At 39.8% G+C, this 22,584-nt stretch overlaps 1 protein-coding gene across 4 annotated transcripts in view; it reads right to left on the reverse strand.

Moving 5' to 3' along the window:
• Positions 1–20,653, reverse strand: part of mldr (mitochondrial ribonuclease P catalytic subunit) — a 55,072-nt gene extending 34,419 nt beyond the window's left edge. For 3 of the 4 annotated variants that reach the window (XM_067155174.2, XM_067155176.2, XM_067155175.2), the window contains exons 1-2: positions 19,389–20,653; positions 12,505–12,757 (exon numbers count right to left, since the gene is read on the reverse strand). In XM_067155174.2, coding sequence (XP_067011275.2) covers positions 12,505–12,757; positions 19,389–20,401 — 1,266 coding nt within the window. In that variant the 5' untranslated portion in view covers positions 20,402–20,653. The remainder of the gene's footprint in view (positions 1–12,504; positions 12,758–19,388) is intronic. The other variant, XM_067155177.2, reaches the window with a different exon arrangement.
• Between the last annotated feature and the right edge of the window lie 1,931 nt (positions 20,654–22,584).

A 22,584-nucleotide genomic window follows, 5' to 3' on the forward strand; every position in this document is an offset into this window, starting at 1 on the left:
TGTGATTCATTTACACAGGCTTGCAGACTGAATGCTGAACAGCAAAGAAGTCTATAATCAAGATGTATGTAAACTGGTATTATATTAACTGGTTGATTTTCAATTTAAGGATATCCTCAACCAATAGTCTTAGAAAACTGATATTTAGCTACTAATAGAACAGGTATATCTCAAACTAGCTGATGTACCCGTGCTTCGCTACGGAATTCTACATTGTATACAGAATTCTAGGTTAGGTAGTGTACGCGTTGTGAGCAAGATTGTATGAAATTGCATAGCACTTAGCGTTACCCTAGAAACGCGACAGGGATGTCACCAAACATCTTTTCTCATATGAAGACTGAGTTAGGGAATTTTCACTGTAATGGTAGACCCGCTTGCATACCATCAGTCACAATCATGTTGGGGAGCTTTCATTATAATGGTAGACACTCACTCTCCACCTGCCTTTTTACATCCTCAGAAAGACTGTCTTAGTGGTTTTCCCAACTGGAACGAACATACATTACAATGACGTCAGTAGGAATGGCGCGATAAAAAGTAATGCGTTCATATGAAATACTCGATCAAATGGAAAACCACACATTTTCTCACTTTTAACGAACAGGACTGCGCTGCCGATCTAACAGTCCAAAGTTCCAGACCTGGAATGACCAAGGCGCAGACTGCCATGGGCCGTGAACACTCTTCGTCCCTTTTCGGTGGGGAGAGGGTTGAATAGTGGCGACTCCCAGGGCAAAAACTATGCCCTTTTACCAATCTCTTTCCTACGAGTACCGATGAGTCAGAAAGTATCAATTCAGTACACTGGCGGCGGAAAAATCTATCTGACTTGAAGGCAAATTTTTCCTCCAAGCCAGGGGAGAAACTGCGCCTCTTCACTGCTAATTTGGAATAAAATGAATGTAGAATTTAATAAAAATGAAGAGGAAGAAGGTTTTCTTAAGAAAAAGCTCTTTTCAGGGTTGAATTTTGAGTTATTTAGTGAACTGTGCTGCTATAATTTGGAATAGCCCTAATTGTTATCCTCCACCACCGCCGCCGCCTCCGCCTCCGCCACCACCACCACCACCTCTACTAAGTGAGCCTCTGCCTTAAGTATGCCCACTGCTCATTCAAAACAGCGCGTCAGAGTAGGGATCAAATAGCTAGAATACTGTGATGTACTACTGTGTGTTACGTACCAGCTGTATCAGAAAATGTATGAACCACAGGAATGGCAAGCTAAATATTAAAGTTATCTAGCTCCCTGGCTATTTCCTGCCAATATATGAGACAAAGAACATCACAACAAACAATGGTCAATGTAATGTTATTGTTGATCAATGTTATGCGCTTTTGATATTGTAGGCCTTCACATTTAGTTTTCTTCCAACTCTGAAATACCACTCTTATCATAGTCGGTACGTTAACACTGAATAAAACTTAAATGGCCGGAAATTGTGTTCTCTATAACTTTTGTTATGTAGTACTTTTCGATAGGACCAATGACATAGGTATTTAAAAATTACATTTTAGGCGCCTTCCCCATAACTACAATTTCATCCAGGTCGAATACAATTGTTTATAGTTTAGACTGTAGTTTCTTATTCTCCGACTCTATATACCGATTTTTATTAAATTCTATTTACGTATTTTCTCGTGGCTCGGTGTTAATATGGACTTAGCAACAAAAATACAAATTCATGAATATCTGTGTTATCATAGCCAGTGCGGTAAAAATGTATAAGACATAAATGGTCGGAAATTTAATTTTATATAACTTTGGTTATGTAGTATTTATCGATATGACCGCTAATAATATAAATATTTGATAATTAAATTTTAGGCCTCCCACTAAACTACCATTTCACTCAGCATTAATTAAATGATTTATAGCCTTATAACGTAGTGGCTCATTCTCCGACTTCGCATACCAATTTTCAATGAGATAGGACCACTAATAATGCAAATATTTAAGAATTCAGTTTTAGGCCTTCCCTCAAACTACCATTTCACTCAGCGTGAATAAGATTATTTATAACCTAGATTGTAGCGACTTATTCCCAGACTTTGTATACCAGTTTTTATCAAGATAGGACCACTAATAACATAAATATTTGAAAATTAAATTTTAGGCCATCCCCTAAACTACCATTTCAATCAGCGTGAATAAAATTATTTATGGCCTAGATTGTAGCGACTTATTCCCCGACTTAGCATACTGATTTTCATTAAATTCTCTTTAGCCATTTTCTAGTGATGCGTGTACATACATACATACATACATACAGACATTACGGAAACGTAAAAAGTGCATTTTCTTGTTACTGTGGACATGACCGATACAGAAATACCATTATTTCAAATTCTGAGCAATGTACAGACAAAACTCTTATTTTATATATATAGACAAGGTTTTCTGCTGTTGACCATGGTGCTTTGCTCTAGCTCGAAAGTCTAAGAAGGAAGATAGAAAACTTTGTCCAGTGGAGCATTATCCGCAAATGAGCCCATAACGCTGGCAGCGTTTCCTCGCTGGACAGCAATTCCTATCCGGTGCCTCAGGAATTACGTTGAAGAAGGGTTGCCAGTAATTGCAGATAATTGTTTGCCAATATCTGAAACAAGATTTAAGGCTATTACCATAAATACAGTCAAAGTGCTTGTGGAGGCTGAAATTTGAGATGTAAATAAACATGCATACTACTTTAGCTCCACAAAAAAATATCAGCTGCATCATTACTTACCTCCTCATTTTTGTCATCAATGCTAAAGAATTTAAGTATTAATTCTTCTTTCTGCCATCTGTTTCCCCTTCTTTAATCAACTTCTGTTTTTACTTGCATTTAATCTTCTCGGCACATATTTCTTCTCCATGGTGCTGGCATTACTCTTCTGGTCGGGGCTTGAGTAACCAGCAGGTCAGGAACTCTCGACTTCTAGGTCCTACATCACCCCGTACTGAAAACGGCCTGCTGAGAGTTGCAAAGTGGCCTAAAGTAGGGTTTCAAGCTGCTGTGGTACGCAGCTGCTCAAGTTCAGCCCTTAAGATGCAATAGCATGCGGCTAGTGAAGTCAAACAGTACACTCCGATTAAAATGCAGGCAGTGCTTATTGTTGGATATGGAGACGATTTAAGGTTCCTACTACAGGAACTAGTTATACGCTGGCAGAAAAAAAAACAAATTAAAATAAATACCATGACGTAAGGAATGTAGAATACGGAAATTTCGGCAATATATTTGTCAAGATAACATATTCAATTGATTCAAGGTACAAGACTACAGGTTAATATCCGTACAAGAAAAGCCATTGTAAATGATCCATGCTGGTCCATTAATAACCAGTGTAATCGCCTGCCTGTTGAACGCAGGCATGCAAACATGCATGCATTGTGTCATACAGGTGCCGGATATCAGCTTGTGGGATGGAGTTCCATGCCTATTGCACTTGGTTGGTCAATACAGAGACCGTTAATGCCAGTTGTGGATGACGCTGAAGTTGTCATCCATTGATGTCCCATAGTGCTCGATTGGGGACAGATCAGGGGATCAAGCAGGCCGAGGCAATATGTCGACACTCTGTACAGCACGTTGCGATACAATAGTGGCATGGGGGTATGCATTATCCTGTTGGAAAACACCCCTGGGAATGATGTTCATGAATGGCAACACAACAGGTTGAATCACCAGACGGACGTACACACCTGCAGTTAGGGTGTATGGGATAATCACGAGAGTGCTCCTGCTGTCATAGGAAATTGCTCTCCAGACGAGAACTCCTGGTGTAGGTCCAGTGTGTTGAGGCCGCAGACCAATGCAGAACTGGCTTTCATCTGAAAATACAATGGAACTCCACTTCATCCTCCAATGAGCTCTCACTTGGCACCACTGAATTCACAGACGGCAGTGGTTTGGAGTAAGTGGAATGCATGCCGCAGAGCGTCTGGCTTGGAGCTGTCCTTCAAGTAACCGATTTCAAACAGTTTATTGTGTCACTGTGGTACCAACTGCCGCTCGAATTGCTGCTGCAGACGCAGTCCGCTACGCAACAGCGATCCTCACTCTCGGTGGTGCCACGGGAACGTATGGAGCCCGGTCTTCTTGCGAGCGCACCTTCTCGTGACCACTACAGCCAGCATGCACGAACAGTGGAGACATTCCTGCCACGTCGTTCTGCAATAGTGCGGAAGGAAAATCCACCTTCACGCAGTCCTATTATACAACCTCGTTCAACTGCAGTGAGCTGATGATACTAGCCTTTCTGTCGTCGTAATGGCATTCTTGACCCACTCACAGTCACTCCGTCCAATCTCACAGGTAACTAATGCTCTCGCACAGTACAGCCCGTATTTAAAGCAAACTTGATGTGGAACGTCATGGGGCAGCTACTAGTGCCACGCTAATGCAATTTGTGAGAAACTTGAATCAATGTCATCTTTCAGATGTATAAACACGCCTACCAACTTTCGTTAATCCAGCACAACCCCTTCTTGGTGTTTGGATATTTTTTTCTGCTAGTGTATGTTGGATAATTCAGTAATCAGAAGCAAAATGGTGTGCATGATTTCGAGTTACAGAAAAAATATTTCACCCCCTAGGCTTGAAATATCCTTTAACATACAGTGAAACCGGCCTTAACGGCCACCTTCATTACAGTCACCTCAATAAACAACAATTTTAACCATTTTTTCTAGAACCAACTAAATTTTCCACAAAGCCTGTGTTAATATTCCCTTCTTTAAGTAGCCACTGCACACTGCGGTCAGAGGCCAGATACGTATCACAGATCACATAGCTGTCCACTTGCATTTGGAAGATAGTGAGTTCAAACCCCACTGCTGGCAGCAATGAAGAAGATTTTCTGTGGTTTCCGTTTTTTTCACATCTGGCAAATGCTAGGGTTGTACCTTAATTAAGGCCATGGTCACCTCCTTCCCACTTCTAGCCCTTTCTCCATCGTCGCCATAAGACCTATCTGTGTCAGTGCAACGTAAAAAATATAAAATTTGCAGATAGACCTGAATGAAACAGCTGGTTGTAACTGCTTCAAATACTTTCCTAAGACAGTGACATAGTAATAAAGTCAACCTTTTTCACACTTGGCCATCCAAATAATATTGGCGTTTCTCTTTTCTGGGATACAATAAATACCGTCCTTCCTCATCCTCTCTTCTATGTAGTCTATAATAAAGTTAAGTATCTGTGATAATGAGTGGGATGGTGTGATTGAGCAAGTTGCCAATATATAAACTCATTAAAAAATGTATTTTGTTGGAATACAATTTGAATAGTGGTTTTTTTTTTTTTTACTAGTTGCTTTACGTCGCACCAACACCGATATGGGATAGGAAAGGCCTGGAAGTGGGAAGGAAGCGGCCGTGGTCTTAATTAAGGTACAGCCCCCCGCATTTGCCTGGTGTGAAAATGGGAAACTACGGAAAACCATTTTCAGGCCTGCCGACGGTGGGGTGTATCGAACCACTATCTCCCGGATGCAAGCTCATAGTTGCGCGCCCCTAACTGCACGGCCAACTCGCCTGGTATTTGAATAGTGTATACTACTGTTTGCTTATTGGCAGTATGGTGAGAATACAGTCTTGCTCGCTGGGCTGAGTGAATCGGACTGTTAAGTTGGTGGCTTTCTGAGCCCAAGTTGGCAGATTCGATTCTGGCTCAGTCTGGTGGTATTTGAAAGTGCTTTACCGACATGTTGGCAGATTTACCGACATGTAACAGAACTCCTGTGGGGAAAAATTCTAACACCCTGCTGTCTCCGAAAACCGCGAAAGTAGTTAGTGAGATGTAAAACCATTAACATTAAATTATTACAGTCTTGCATCTGAATAAACATCTAGAATCTTTTTAAAACTTATGCCGCTAAAAACGTGTGGAAATTCAACAAAACAAACCCCGCTGGAAGATTTTATTTTAAATCATATAAATTAGTAGTGTATTTCAAACAGCCTACTCTACATACGTAGTATTGTACTCTTATTCTTCAGTATAGGTGTACCGCATTGTTTTACTGTAATTTACATAAATAAGACACGAACCAGTCAATACATATGTATGTTACCTTTAATATATTGTAACTGATCACATGATGAAATAGACCTCTCCCCGATTTCAAAATTTTAAAATTTTGATTTAGCCCCCACTTGTACTAATAAACATTTCGTTGAAAGAATGATAATTGAAATAATAACATTAAGAATGATAGGCGACCACTTTAGGTAGGTTTCACTGTACCGACAAAATTGAGTAAAAGAATTTTAGGTTTCAGAAGACTTATTACATGTAAAATACAGCAAATAATATTCCATTGGGAAATTAAAATTCCTTCGGGATATTGAAAATTCAAGTTACAGACAACTCCTTGTAAAAACTGGAGTAGTTCTTATTCTTCTTCCTCCACCTCCTCCTCTGCCTTTTCCATATCCTTGTGGGGTCGTGCGTGGGAACTTTATCACATATATGGATTTGGTCCTGTTTTACACTGAATTGCCCTTCCTCACTCCAACCTCATGTAGAGGGATGTACTCACTAGTGTGAGTTTCTGTGCTAGTTACGAGTGTACAATGATGTTTGTATACAAAGAGAGGTATGATGAAACAAACAAAAATGCCCAATCTCTGAATTGGAGGAATTAAGAGGCGGCCGGAGCTGGAACGGCCGGCCACCAGCTCAGTAATTGTTGTAACATGGGTCAAAAGTTTGTAAGAGTTTTTATAAGGAAACGGAACAAGGTAAAATTATTTTGTTTTTATAGCGCACGGTAGTCTGTGATACACTTTTCATTAGTGCAAAAACATTTCAAAAAGAAATGCAAATATAGTTATAAAATGGTAATTAAAATAACGAATCTCCATATGAAATTGAGCTCTGAACCGCGGTTTTCCTAAACTTGTTTTAAGTCAAGATGGTGTTCAAATTGGAAGCAAACTATACCATAGCAAAGTTTATATTTTTCTCTAAGGGGCTACTTTAACATACTTCAAAATTAGGGATTCTTTATATATTTAATCGTGATTTTAATAAAGCTCTGCTTATTGACTTACGAGTGTCGGCCGAATTCTAGTGCTGGTAGTTCAGCCAGTTTCCGGCAGATGCCGCAGCGCCTTGTCCTTGAAGAGGGATGATGACAGATTAGCTCTTACCCACGCAGGGATCTGGTGAGTGATATCTTCAGCTGCTATCAGTCGCTTCCTCACCCTTGCTTCATAACAAGCGGCAGTGGACACGCTGACAATACTTTGTTACTCGCTAGTTGTGGTATGACCTTTCAATAGCACGTTATATTTTGTCGTGTTTTATTATGCCGTATCTTTTTACCGAATGCAATGGAATCGCAAAATGCTTGATTTGTAATAAGACATTAAACTTTATTAATAATGTTAACACTGGGCGAGCTGGCCGTGCGGTTGGAGGCGCGCGGCTGTAAGCTTGCATCCCGGAGATAGTGGGTTCGAATCCCACTCTCGTCAGCCCTGAAGATGGTTTTACGTGGTTTCCCATTTTCACACCAGGCAAATGCTGGGGCTGTACCTTAATTAAGGCCGCGGCCGCTTCCTTCCAACTCATAGGCCTTTCCTATCCCATCGTCGCCATAAGACATATCTGCGTCGGTGCGACGTAAAACCACTAGCAAAAAAATATTAACATTCATCGACATTATTCTTTAAAACACGCCGAAGAATATGACAAATATGTTGGTGAAGAACACCATGAAATTGCGAATGAACTTAGAACAGCTGCCTTATCTGAGGTAGGTGTTATCCGACTTTATTGAATTGTCTTTGTAATATTAGTGACGCAATGATGTTTACTATTCAAACTAAGACAATTAACTTATTTTTATTGGTAATTGTAGGTCGGAGGTGAATCGTCAGTTCGAATAAGCTACAACATATCTCACTAAAAGAATGGCTAAATGGCGTAACGTTACAGAAAGAGATGTAGTAATGGTCGATCCGCATACTGAATAGTAGTTGCTACTAATGTTTCTGTATTATCTCTGTGTGTATACATTTATAAAGCTATTTTAAGGTTTAGTAGAATAAGAATAAATTGATATAAATATATGTTGTTCCTCTTTCAGTTGTAGCCTATTATAATATGAGCAGTGGCGGTTCTAGATACGTAAAACCCGAGCTCCATAGCTGCAGTCGCTAAAGTGCGGCTAGTATCCAGTATTCGGGAGATAGCAGGTTCGAACCCCACGGTCGGCAGCCCTGAAGATGGTTTTCCGTGGTTTCCCATTTTTACACCAAGCAAATGCTGGGGCTCTACCTTAATTGAATCGATTATTTCAGAAACAAGTCAAGCGCCAAATCTGTCATTTTTGGGAAAATGAAAGAAACTGTCTAGCATCAGACAATATGTTACGGTAGGCAGGCCCCGATTTACAAATGGGCGGACTGGGCATTTGCCCAGGGCGCCAGTTTTTGAGGGTCGGCGGCCGGCGGATCGAGTAATTATGGCCTGCGTGAATTACGTCTTAAATTCATTACATTCAAATTACTTTTACATTCCACAAATTATTCCAATTATTTTATTAGACTATATAAAACATTTTAAACTATTCTAACTTTAAAACCTGAATTTAATCTACATATTTAAATTTTATGAAGAAAACGTGTCTTATTTCTAAAATTATTTACTTACATACAAACTATCAAACTGAACCAACGGCTTTTTAAATAACAATGAAAAGCCTCATTCTTATTTGGCTGTTATCTTTATTTGGCTTGATAACTTTAATTATGAGAATGAACTGTATTTGCATAATGTGCTGTTTAAAAACTCAATCTTGAAAACTGTAATATTTAATTATTTTTTAGAACGAGCAGAGGGGCGGGCGGCTAAATATTGTTTGCCCAGGGCGTTAACTACGTGAAATCGGGGCCTGACGGTAGGGGTTTTAATATTTTAGCTTGAGAGTATTATATCTCTTAATAATTTCTATCTAAGGAAAAATATGTTGTGTTTATTAACTTTGCCATAAAAAAAAAAAACCGGAACAAATTTCCACTTAACTGGTTTCTGAAATAAACGAGTGTTGCAAACATATTTTTATGGGATGATTCTTGAATTTTGAAGGGATTTTGTCATAAACTCCATATTTGTTAAAAAAAACATATTTTAATAGGTTTAGACTGTATTGCTGATACAAAAGGATGAAATCAGCAATGCCTGCTCATCATGACAGGAGGTAATCAATCCGCATAAACAAACTCCACAGCACATTCTGTCTCTGCAGTAGGCCATTGTAAAATGCTGTCATAAAAGTATTCATATTCCACCAGGTAAGGTTTTAAGGCATTTAGTTCACGTATCTTCTTGATATTGATGGGCACCTAAAACAAACAATAACAAAGAATAATGTAGGGCTCAGACCAGGTACTTCCTTGTCTGAGTAAGAAATATAACCTTCTCCTTTTACCCTTGCATTCCGAATAATATTACGCGTGTGAGTTTGTTTGTCTACCACTCCTCGTTTCCTTTTTAGATACAGGTTCGTCTTCTGATTTATTTTTGCTACAGTAGTGGCTTTACGTCGCACCGACACAGATAGGTCTTATGGCGACGACGGGAGAGGAAAGGCCTAGGAATTGGAAGGAAGCGTCCGTCGTCTTAATTAAGTTATAGCCCCAGCATTTTCTTGGTGTGAAAATGGGAAACCACGGAAAACCATCTTCAGGGCTGTCGACAGTGGGATTCGAACCCGCTTCTGAATTTTCAGACATATCACTTCTTCTTCTTAATCTGTTTACTCTCCAGTGTCGGTTTTTTCCCTCGGACTCAGCGAGGGATCCTACCTCTACCGCCTCAAGGACAGTGTCCTGGAGTTTCAGACTTTGGGTCGGGGGATACAACTGGGGAGAATGACCAGTACCTCGCCCAGGCGGCCTCACCTGCTATGCTCAACAGGGGCCTTGTGGAGGGATGGGAAGATTGGATGGGTCAGGCAAGGAAGAGGGAAGGAAGCGGCCGTGGCCTTAAGTTTTTTAGGTACCATCCCGGTATTTGCCTGGAGGAGAAGTGGGAAACCACGGAAAACCACTTCTAGGATGACTGAGGTGGGAATCGAACCTACCTCTACTCAGTTGACCTCTCGAGGCTGAGTGGACCCCGTTCCAGCCCTCGTACCACTTTTTCAAATTTCGTGGCAGAGCCGGGAATCGAACCCGGACCTCTGGGGGTGGCAGCTAATCACACTAACCACTACACCACAGAGGTGAGGCACATTACTAAGAATATAAAAAACACTGCACTGAACAAAAGAAACACTTTTTGAATCAGTTGTTCACAAAACTAGGAACATGCGATTCCAGAAACACAACAATGACAACAAAAACAGATGAACAGCTGGTTATTCTGGATTCAGAACAGCAGCGCCAACCGGAAAGGTACCAGCAGTTTATCGCAGAAACCAGCCAAGCGGTGTCACTTAACTGGTTTCTGAACTAAATACGAAATTCAACGTAATGCCTGACTATTATAGGACGACGTTTCTTGACTGGTTTCAGCACCAAAATGTGCGTATAACTCATTTTTCCATTCTTTGGCACTTGACTGCTTTATGAAATAATCGGTTCAATTAAGGCCACGGCCACTACCTTCCCACTCCTAGCCCTTTCCTGCCCCATCGTCGCCATAAGACCTATCTGTGTCTGTGCGAGGTAAAGCAACTAGCAAAAAAAGGAGATGTCACTCGAAGAAGAAGGATATATGAAAGTGAGGAGCCCGGCACAAGTAAGTGGAAATAAAGCTAGGACTCAGCTAAGGGCTCTGTGGTCCCCAACCCAGACTCCCAAGTCCAGAGCCTATGTGGTCCGCTTTAGTCGCCTCTTACGACAGGCAGGGGATACTGTGGGTGTTATTCTACTACCCCCACCTACAGAGGGAAGTTGCAGTTCCCCTCAGCTGTTGCGTTCTTTACCAGCACCGTTTCCGAGTTTCATAACGGGTAGGTATACAAAACCGTCGTTTACAGTCCTTGTATTTCTTGGAAATTGGGTTATCCAACGTAACTGGAATAACTCACAGGTCAGACAGGCCATTCCGGTGAGCAGCATTGCTATTGGCTAAAGCACCTGACGTCACCGAGAGCGAGAATGAAGTGGTATATTTTTGAGCTTAGTAGTTACTCTAATTACACTCCACTCAAGTCATGAAATACAGAACTAATGGATATTTAGATGCTGTAACATTTATTATTTAAAACTTATACGAAAACATACGACAAAGAGACTCTCACAACGGCTCGAAGGATGGAACGCAGGCCTTCTGCCCCTTGGCAGGTTCGATCCTGGCTCAGGGCGGTGGTATTGGAAGGTTGACACGTTAAAGAACTCTTGCGGGACAACATTCCGGCACCTCTGTGTCTCCGAAAACAAGTTATTTTATCGAATTCAAATTTTAACACAATATGCAATGTGATGTTTTATACAGAACTGTTTGTTTCCAAGAGGAAAAAACTGTTATAAATTTGTAAGGCTCTTTTTTTACTCAGGGTTGTTGGAAAATTCCGTTCTTGGTCGCGTTATAATATTTATCGTATGTCCAAAATATCACTGTGTGACTAAAAAATTCGTAAATGAATTAACTTCTGTTATATCAGTTTGTATTTTCATTGGATAGAATTATTCGAATTAAGTATCACTGACTGGCCGGTACAGGAAAAGACGTAAGGCGGGGACGGGATTGATGCTCTACTTCATTTCAACATCGGAAACAGTGTCCGGCGTGCTGGCCTTTGGTCACAGGGGTCCCGGGTTCGATTCCCGGCAGGGTTGGGAATTTTAACCATAATTGGTTAATTTCTCTGGCACGGGGGCTGGGTGTATTTGTCGTTTCCATCATCATTTCAACCTCATCACGACGCGCAGGTCGCCTACGGGAGTCAAATCAAAAGACCTTGGCGAGCCGAACTTGTCTTTGGACACTCCCAGCACTAAAAGCCATACGCCATTTCATTCATATTTGTCGGAAACAGTACCTTATTTTGACTGTTTTGCTCAGCACTAACCCATGCTCAATAATTTCCTGGAATGTTTCGCATTCCGTACAAATGTCAACACCATCAGCTCCGTGCAAGTACTGTATCACAACTTCCTGGTGACAGACTATGTGACGCTGGAGGGTGAGAGGGGAATTGCTCGCCCGGCCTTGGGCTGTCTTACTGCCATCTATGCACCCGCGATGTAACTATCAGTGGAGTTAGCTGTCGACAGCAACGAGACTAGTGGCGATATTTTGAAATAAAATGTGAATCTAGAACTGACTCCGGCCGCCTCTTAATTAGAAGGATTTACAATCCCCAACCCAGTAGTGAATCCACTGTACCCTGCACCCCTCTCAACTGAAGGCCTTGATGCTCACCATTCAGCCAAAAAGCCGGACCTTTGTCAAAACTGAAGATAACATGACTTTAATTCAAATAAATACTTTTTTGACAGTGAAGCTGATGCAAAAATGTTACATTAATATAGTGCTACTTTTATAAAAGCAAACTTACCAAATATGCTGAATGAGGAACTCCCTTGTTAGATTTAGCACTGTAGGCTACATTCAGGCCATCAATTACCACATCGTAGGGGACCGACCGTTCCAGAAACTTCTGAAAGGCCTTTAACTCCTCAGGTGTGGTCTTGAGGAACACATTTGAACCGACGACTACTTTATCAATGAAACATGACCGAAGTGCTCCAAATTCTTCTTTGGTTATTGTTATTGGTTCCAAATTACTCTTACAGCTCTTACATAAACCCCTGGAAAAAAGAAATAATAAACAACACTATTAAGAAACACTTCTGAATTATAAGATGCAGGAAATATGTTGTGTAATAACCACAGACAATAAAAGGATTATATGGGATGGTGGACATAGAGGTGTGACAACATGGCATTTCACCCTATTTACATATTAGTAGCTAGTCATTCTGCATTCACATCTACCAACACGTTCCCACAGGTCTCTGTGGCATTCTGTAATCACATCAGAGTGAACTTTTTTCCCTGCACCAGTTTACTAAAAAAGAGATTGGAGGAAGAAATCAATGACAAGATTCCAGATCAACAATTTGGTTTCCGGAAAGGAAGATCAACACTCCACGCTGTAGCAAATTTGTTGGATAACATAGATGGAACTCTACGACACCCCAAACAGAAATTCTATGTTGTCTTTGTTGACTATAACAAAGCTTTTGACTTGATAAATAGGGAAATTCTAATACACAAACTAGAGCTGTTGGTAGGAAAAAATAACAAATTGGTGACTACTGTATTATAAATAATATTCTGACCTCAAACAGAATTATGATAGATGATGGGACAACTAGGTCAAAAAGCATCACTCAGACAAATGGAGTCTTACAAGGAGACCCATTAAGTCCACTACTCTTTAATGTAATCACTTCAGATATTGTTACTAAAATAATACCTAGGAACTCCCCAGTAGTACTATACATGTATGCTGATGACATGGTTTTAGGATCCAGTAATAAAGAAGAATATAGATAAACTGGAGGAATGGGCAAAGGAAAATGATTTTACTATTAACATTAACAAGACTGTACAGATGGTCTTTAGAAAGGGTGGAAGATTAGCCAAATCAGATAACATACTTCTCAGAAATGAGACATTAGAAATCATTTCAAATATTTAGGAATACATCTGCAATCAGAACATCATTTAGAATACATATAAAGGAAAGAGCAATAGCAGCTATTCGTAGTATTCAAGATATCACCAAACCAGAGTTACTGGACATTAAAACAGCGTTATTCTTATTTCACGCAAAAATAGCACCGATCGTAACATACGGCATACACTTAATATGGACACACCTTACATCCAGAGACCTCAAAACATTAGATTATGTAAAAGCAAGTTTTTTGAAAAGGACATTGCATCTACCAACAACCAAAGATTCAGAAAAACACCTAAATGATAGGAAGGAGAAAAGGGCAAATATCTGGGAGGAATTTTACTGCAGCGACGCAATGATAAATAAGGAATAGACTCAAACCAACTACACTCTTAGGCACACAATGACTCGGTTTGTTGTGCATGGATTTCATCATCGGATATGTAAAATACTTTTCATTCACCAGATGAATACTGCTTTTGTGATCTTTGTGGTAAACAATGTGGGAGATATCACCTACAGGACTGCTTGAAAACAACAAAATCTATAGTGAGATAATGAAGAAAATTAATCTGTATATGTATTTATTGGCCATTGGCTGCAATAAATCTATCATTATTATAATGTAAAATATTAACTTCCTCAAACGTTGACTTGATAAATCTGTATATGTATTTATTGGCCATTGGCTGCAATAAATCTATCATTATCTATGCAAAAATGTTAGATTAATATAGTGCTACTTTTATGATGTATGGTCCTTCCTGAAAATGTCAAATAATACACATAGTCCTAACACAAAATATATAATTTTAAAATGAAAGAATGCACCAAATCCTACCTTACTGATCTGCAAAAGCAACAGCCAGCAAGTGGGAGATGAATTACATAGTACTCTTCAACTTGCTTGTGAGCAAGATGCTCACTGTCACAGAACTTGGGGAAAGGCTGCAATGCGAGCATAGTTTCCGAATCATCGCCGGTTATGCTGCCTTAACAATTTTTGTAATGAGCAATTAAAATAGAGGCTAAATTAAATGAAATATTCTTCTAACAGACAATTAAGAGTAGGAAATGAATTACATGAAGTTGTAGGGTACCCAGGATTTTTACCAATCCCGACTGGCTTTAATTGGGAGTTGCATTTTCATCAGGAAAAATGGGAGAATTCTGTCTAAATTGAGATACCTGGCACCCCTGGATGAATTACAGCGCTGGTTCGCAGCCACATCAAACCTACAAAACTGTTTGCCATGTTGCAGGAGGAAGAAAATACCTGCAGATATCTACTGAAACTTAGTGGAGAGTCCTCCAAGAATGGTAAAGGTTGTGATAATGAAAAGTCAGTTTGTAGATTTCACCAAGAGGAAATGTCCTCTCAGTTTTAATTACTGTGTTGATGGAGTGAAAGTATCTCATCAGGGATCACCGTACAGTAAGTAAGTTTCGTAGATAGTATAAGGGGGAGATCACTTTAACGAGGTTGTATATAAAAGTTATAGATCTCTTCACATATGGTTATGAGGGTATTCAGAGATTGTAGCAGTGTAGCTGAGCATAAGGTTTAGGGGCACAGAGAAGGGAGAAAATGTAAATTAAAGTCAACAGCGAGTTTAATGAAATAGTTTCTTTTTAATGATCTGTCAATTAAATATTGTAATATCGATATTTTGTAATGCCGGTACGAATATAACCTAATAAAGGCCGACTTACGTAGCTGATTCAACTTACAAGGCAGATGACACATTAGAATGCACGCATTTATAAACTTATTAAATATTATAGAATTAATGGAATCAATAGACAAACCAAGATAACATTATGAGTGGGGATAATCAATTATTTTCAGTGACCAGCAGAATTAGCACAGTGACAGGGCTCCAGGCTACTAATCTGGACTTTGGACGTCATGGGTTTGAATCCCCACTGTCGGCTGTTCTTGAAATGGTTTTCCATTTCACTCCAGGCAAACGCTGGAACAGTACACTCTTTAAATGCCATGTCCTCTTCCTTCCCAAATTCCTAATAAAAAATGATTTCTTCCTTCAACTAGACCCCAAGTTGTGGTCGCCTCATATACTGGACGAATAGCAGGTTACCCTCATTAGCCAAGTGGACAGCATGCTGGCGTTCGAACACAAGGGTCCCAGAATTGATTCCTCACAGGGTCAAGGGATTTTTATCTTGAATAGTAGATTTCCTTTGCTTGGGAACTGGGTGCTTGTGTTTGTCTCAGCGTTTATTACAACCTCCTGAACTCGTCTGTATGGAGGTTGGCGGCAAGAAGGACATCCGGCTGTAAAATGTGTTTTATCAGCTGCTGTTTTCCAGTTCAGGACATGGCAGGTTCATATGTGGTGGATAATGGGGCAGCTCTCTATTAGAGGGTTAAGGGAGAAATCCCTTCTGAACAAAAACTGGAACTGGCACATTGTTCATTAACGAATAGGGTACAGGGGTGAAATCACAGGTACAACCATCATTATAGGATGCTTCAGTGTATGGGACCTTTACCATGATTACTTGATTCAAGAACTGGAAAAGGTCCAATGGAAAGCAGCTTGATTTGTTCTGGGTCTTCTTCTTCTTCTTCTTCTTCGTCCATTCCTTTTCTAGATTCTCTCTGGGTAGGGTAGTGTACCAAAGCCCTCCAACTTACTCAATATTTCCACCATTCCTCTTCTAGTACTTTATTGCTACTGACTCCTCTATTTGCAATACAATCCACAACAGAGCTCCTCCATCTCATTCTAGGACGTCCCCTAGGCCTCTTTCCAGTCTCGGTATCCATGAATGTTCTCTTTGGTTTCTCTTTCCTGGCATTCTCATCATGTGTCCAAACCATTTTAACTTTGCTATATCAATCTCTTCTTGAAGTTTACACACCCCCATGCTTCTCCCTATTTCCTCATTTCTTATTCTATCTCATCTTTTCTTTCCCTGTACGTTCCTCAAGAACCTCATTTCGGCTGCTTGTATCTTACTTTGGTACCACTTAGTTAACGTCCAGGCTGCTGAAGCATAAGTCAGTGTAGGTTTATAACAGGACGAGTATAAAACCTTCTTGCACTTCATTGGCACATCTTTGTTCCATACAATGTGTCTCACACACTGGTAGAAACTTGCAGACTGTTGTATTCTTAAATCAATTTCTCCATCCAAATTTCCATCTTGTGATATCATGCTGCCCAAATAATTACATTTTTTCACTATTTCAAGAGGTTCATTTCCTATTTTTATCACTTTTCTGGATTTTCTGTTACCTCTTGTCATGATCAAAGTCTTACTTTTTGCAGTACTAATCTTCATTCCAGAATTTCTTATCTCCTCATTCCATAAATCAACTTGTGTCTGTACTTCCTCTTCATTATCTCTCCAAACTACAATGTCAACAGCAAAGAGCATAGACTTTACTTGCTCGCCCATCATCTTCTCCTTGATATTATGTAGAATTCTGTCCATGATGATAATGAAGAGTAAGGGAGAAAATACACTTCCCTGTCTTAAGCCTGTCTCAACTCTGAACCATTCAGTTCTGGGTGATTTCCACAAAAAATGTTGCAATGTTTGGGCTGAGAAAACTTGGAAGCAAGGAGATGAGATGCTCAACTAAGTGTTCTGAGCTGTCTGTGGAGAGATGGCATGGAATGACATTATTGAACGAATAAGCTTGAATGGAGGTTTTAAAAGTAGGAAAGATAAAAGTTGGAATTCAAGAGAGTAAATCGAGGTAAATAGTAATTTATCGGAAGAGTAAGTAGGGACTGGTATAATTTACAAAGGGAGATGTAAAAAAAAATTGTCCAACTTTGTTGAAATCATTTGAGACTAGGTAAATAATTGATAAGGAATGTGCCATTCAGGCAACAGCCCTGAATGATTGACTGAGGGTAGACCTAAGACATACAGACACCACAGCAGCTCCACTTAAGCCCGTACAATACCTATGGGTATCTGGTCATTAATGGCAATGTAATGTATAGGTTGTTGACCTACAAGATCACTGAAAATGATCAATAAAATGCCCTTAAATTTATGGGAAAATGCTATAACATAAGTAAAAATTGACTTTAAAATATTTCACCAAACTCAATTCTGGTGACTGTATAAAAATGGTCTTACAAGTAATATATCCCCTGTTCTATTCCCTGCATAGCTTTTGTTTTTACAGGAATAATTATCTCTCAATTTACTTGGAAGTGTATTTAATATGGCCCTAATGATTTGCTGGATGTAGTGCTAGCAATTTGCCCCCAATGGACCTGGGAACTCTTGTTTTCTTTGCACTCATGACTGTTTTTGGATGTTTTTCTCGTTTAATGTGCTGAGCGAGCAAGATGGCCATGCGGTTAGGGGCGCGCAGCTGTGAGCTTGTATCCGGGAGATAGTGGGTTCGAACCCCACTGTCGGCAGCCCTGAAGATGGTTTTCCATGGTTTCCCATTTTCACAGCAGGCAAATGCTGGGGCTGTACCTTAAGGCCATAGCCATTTCCTTCCCACTCCTAGCCCTTTCCTATCCCATTGTCGCCATAAGACCTATCTGTGTCGGTGCGACATAAAACAAAATTGTAAATAATTTTAGGTGCTGCTGTATAATAAACTTACTTTCTCCACTCCCTTTAATACTGCATAATTTATAAAATAAAACACGCTCATCTGTTGTAAACACGTCTCTTCCAAATTCCTTCACTCCTTGATTTACAAATACTATTTTGTGTGGTTTCAGTTTTGGTATTTTCTTGCACTGAATTATAGTATGCATTTCGAAGGATAATTCTGTACTGAAGCGGAAAGTTAACTGTTGTTTCTAACCCCTTCTCTTTTCCATTTGTTCTTCGGCTTGAGGTACGCTGAGGCGAATGATTGGTTGTAGGTGCAGGTGCAAAGGATGGTGCTTCAAACACGTTAGGAAATACTTTTTTCCTAATTATCAGAGTTCTGTATTGTGTTTCTGCATGTACCTCGAACACACAAGATTTGGCCATGAAAGATGTTCGGCAAATTTAACCACATGCAAGGAAACTGTGTGTGTCCGCTTCTGTGGTGGTTAGTGCGATTAGCTGCCACTGCCGGAGGCCCAGGATCGATTCCCGGCTCTGCCACAAAATTTGAAAAGTGGTATGAGGGCTGGAACGGGGTCCACTCAGCCTCGGAAGGTCAACTGAGTAGAGATGGGTTCGATTCCCACCTCAGCCATCCTGGAAGTGGTTGTCCATGGTTTCCCACTTCTTCTCCAGGCAAATACCAGGATGGTACCTAACTTAAGGCCACGGTCGCTTCCTTCCCTCTTCCTTATCCATCCCTGCCAATCTTCCCATCCCCCACAAGGCCCCTGTTCAGCCTAGCAGGTGAGGCCCCCTGGACGAGGTACTTGTCATCCTCCCCAGTTGGTTATCCCCTGACCCAGAGTCTGAAGTTCCAGGACACTGCCCTTGAGGTGGCAGAGATGGGATCCCTCGCCGAGTCCGAGGGAAAAACCGACCATGGAGGGTAAAAAGATAAAGAAGAAGAACAAGAGAAATGTATAATATTTTATATTGTCACTTGAAAGACCGATCATCCCAAATCTGCAAAAAAAAAAAAATACAAAAGAATGCAAAATAAAAACACGTTATTATCCTTTGCTATTTCGCAGAATGAATTTCTATACTACTGAGCAATGTTCTAATGCAAAGGGAAAAACAGATGACAGTTCAACAATATCTGTCCCCCTAGTAATGTATATCCAAAAGAACACAAGAGGATATCTTACTTGTTATTTAACGTTGTCATACTACTCTTCCAATTAGGATTTTCCTTCTTAAACCATGATTGTAGATTTTCTGCAACATCCTTTGTAGGCCTGAGATCATTGTCAGAAAAGAATGAAAGTAACTTTTTCACTGTCTCATGTCCATCATCTTTGTTAGGACATCTCGCACAAAAGTTTAACAATGCAGAGTATGTACTGGGAGTAGGTCGTCTACCATTTAATACCATTTCATTCATTAGTTCCCAACCAGCATCAACATCATTGTAATCAAATGCAGCTTTTGCAAGAACATTGTAAGTAGAAGAACTTGGTACACCAGTAAGTTTTATCATTGTAAGAAGCTCAATTCCTTCCTTCCACTTGTCTGTCAACACCAAGCCATGAACAGCATTTTCAGCTGTACTTCCATCCATCAGTGAACATAAAGAACTTAACTTTGAGTACACTGATTCTACTACTGCTTGCACATCTTTGGGTGCTGGAGCACTATGACATACATAACAAAGTTTGAGAAAACGCGACAAAGTTGCCACATTAGCCTCTTTCCCCAACGAAGCTATATGATCGAAAAGAGATAACCCAATTTTATACTGTTTAGAAGCTATACAAAAACCCATGGCAACAGCATCAAAATTAAAAGAATTTATATAGCCAGGAAGGCCAAAAATCTTGAACTTCAACACATCCCAGTCAGTTAATGAAAGTGAATCTCCTTTTTCTATAACAGAATGTAGTAATTGCTCCTGTTCTGTCACATGACTTACATTTTTATTTGACAGGTTACCAACATCACTTTCTGTATTACCACTTATTGATAAAAAATTCGCATTCTTCTGCTGAAATACGAGGCGATTTGTACTCAAACGACGTGATTCTCTTAATCTCACAATACTACTGAAGCAGATGGATGGATAGGATTTCTGACACAGTTTACAAGAAAATTGACGTCGTAGCATAACTAAACGAAGCTGGATACGACATGTATGCAACAAATTGGAAGTAAACTTAGCCATTTTTCAGGAAAATAATGGATTTCAGCTTCACAGGAAAATAACTGGTCATATAACCGCAAGCGCTCTTAACCTCTAACCTTGATAACACAATCAATGAATATCTTTAATTCCTGAAACTTAGACATATTGGTTTTCACAAAAAATAATAATAAATATCAGTTTCCAACATTTTCATGAAAATGTGTGGTCCTCTAATACGGTAACCTAAAACACCAGCGCGGCTTATGTCACGCACTGTACGAACATCTTGCACCTGACCACATGGTTAAGCAAAACACAACTACCAACAAAGTTGCCAACAGACCATTCATACAAGTCACTAAAATTCACCTCAAATATCCCTAGAAAGTTGTTAAAGTTGTTAAAGTTGTAAAAAGTCTATTAATACTATGTAGCGTATAAAAACACAAGAAATTAAAGTTCTGAAATCGAGAAATATTTTCGTAATAAATCAAGAATTCACAACAGAGAAATACCTACGATATACTTCACGCAATTCGTCAGACCCAATAGCCTACTGTATGGCATCTTCAAAGCTATTTGTAGTATGAAGTATCGCTTCAATTTCTAAGCGCTGTAGGCTTCTCTATTCATTGATTTTGATTTTCACAATTATGGAGTGAGTACTCAGTCTCTCAATTTCAATATTGCGTGAGGAAGTGGTAGTGGAGAGTGAAATCGGCGAGTTCTCTGAAAGGATTCACTCCTCGACCATTTTTGTATCCAGAAATCGATGTTATTTGAGATATTTTCATATTACTATGTTTAGATTGTGTCACTGCTCATCACTGGAACCAATTTATGGAGTGTCCAAGTGTAACCACATTCTCAGCCAAATCGGAAATGATGTTTACCTCACAATTCAGTCAATTATAGAGTAGAATTACATATTCTTCAAAATTCCAACATACACAACTTGCTAACAGCCAAAATCCGCCAGAACTGTCACTTGAGAATTTTATCGTCAAACGACAATCAGAATACCCCAGATTTAGCGACTTTTCGCTAGAGTTGGCTACGCTGCCAAAACACAGTGAAATTTCTTTCTCCGCTCTGTCTATTTTTAGGCCAGGGGTACCAGGGGTACAGAGCTCCACTAGGATGGCTCCATTTGTTGTAAAATTGTACATTGAGAATATAATCTTCGTGTATGAGAGATAATTACTGTTTTGAGAGGAAGTGCAACTAGGCAACCAGCCTCTATAAAACACTAATCAGAGAGAGAAGAAAAGGAAGGGATCTGACACTTCGAAAAATGAAGGCATCGGCCAAAGAAAGACAGGGACCACGTAGGGCTTGAAAATGAAAGACTCCCTGGCCCTCGGAAACCTAATAGCGTCGGGGTCAGAAAAGAACAAGAGTTGACCAAGGGAGATCGGATAGGATAGATAAAACTTAAACCCCATTCACAATGCAAACGTAACGTAACGTAAACTTAAAATTAACGTTAACTTAGAAGTTAGTGGTCATCTTATCTAATGGAACCATTCACAATGGGCCAACGTAAACTTAACTGCGAGTCCGTAAAATTAAAGGATTGCAAACTCCAAGCTCTTTACGGTTAATTTTACGTTAACTTTAAGAACCAGCCAATCGGAGCAGAGGTAAACATTGTGTGTTGTGCACGATATGACTTCTTTCGACGAAACGCTTGTACTTCTCTTTCAAAATAATCTTTGTGTGTATGTATGATAGAAGGAAAAAGAATTACAAATACGCTGTACCGGTACCGAAAAAGTAATAGGTGGAAATAAATATCTTGTACCGGTAGCAATGAAATCTGACGGTAAATGGGGGGAGACAAGCTCGCAGCTCTGGCGAACGGACGAGACAATCCCTGTCATAAATAAAACAGTGTCCCTGTATATTTCTTAACTTTATGACGCACTACTAGTTTACGAAAACGATATCATCCAAACATCTCATCGGGGTGTGATTGATAGGGTCATAAGGTAATGGGACCAGTAGATGACACATTAAGGGAAATTTCAGACACAAATATTCATATTGAATTTCAAGCAGGGTGAACTATTAAATTTATTATTGATTTGTTTACTTCAATAATCCTTTTACATAAAAATATAATGAAAGTAATAAATTGATTATTTCCCAACTATAAAATAGAACAAGAAAAACAGGTATGACAAGTCACCAGTAGATGGCATCTGCCTTTAGCCATTGCG

The sequence above is a fragment of the Anabrus simplex genome, chromosome 11, assembly GCF_040414725.1.
Source record: "Anabrus simplex isolate iqAnaSimp1 chromosome 11, ASM4041472v1, whole genome shotgun sequence".
Classification (NCBI taxonomy): Eukaryota; Metazoa; Arthropoda; class Insecta; order Orthoptera; family Tettigoniidae; genus Anabrus; species Anabrus simplex.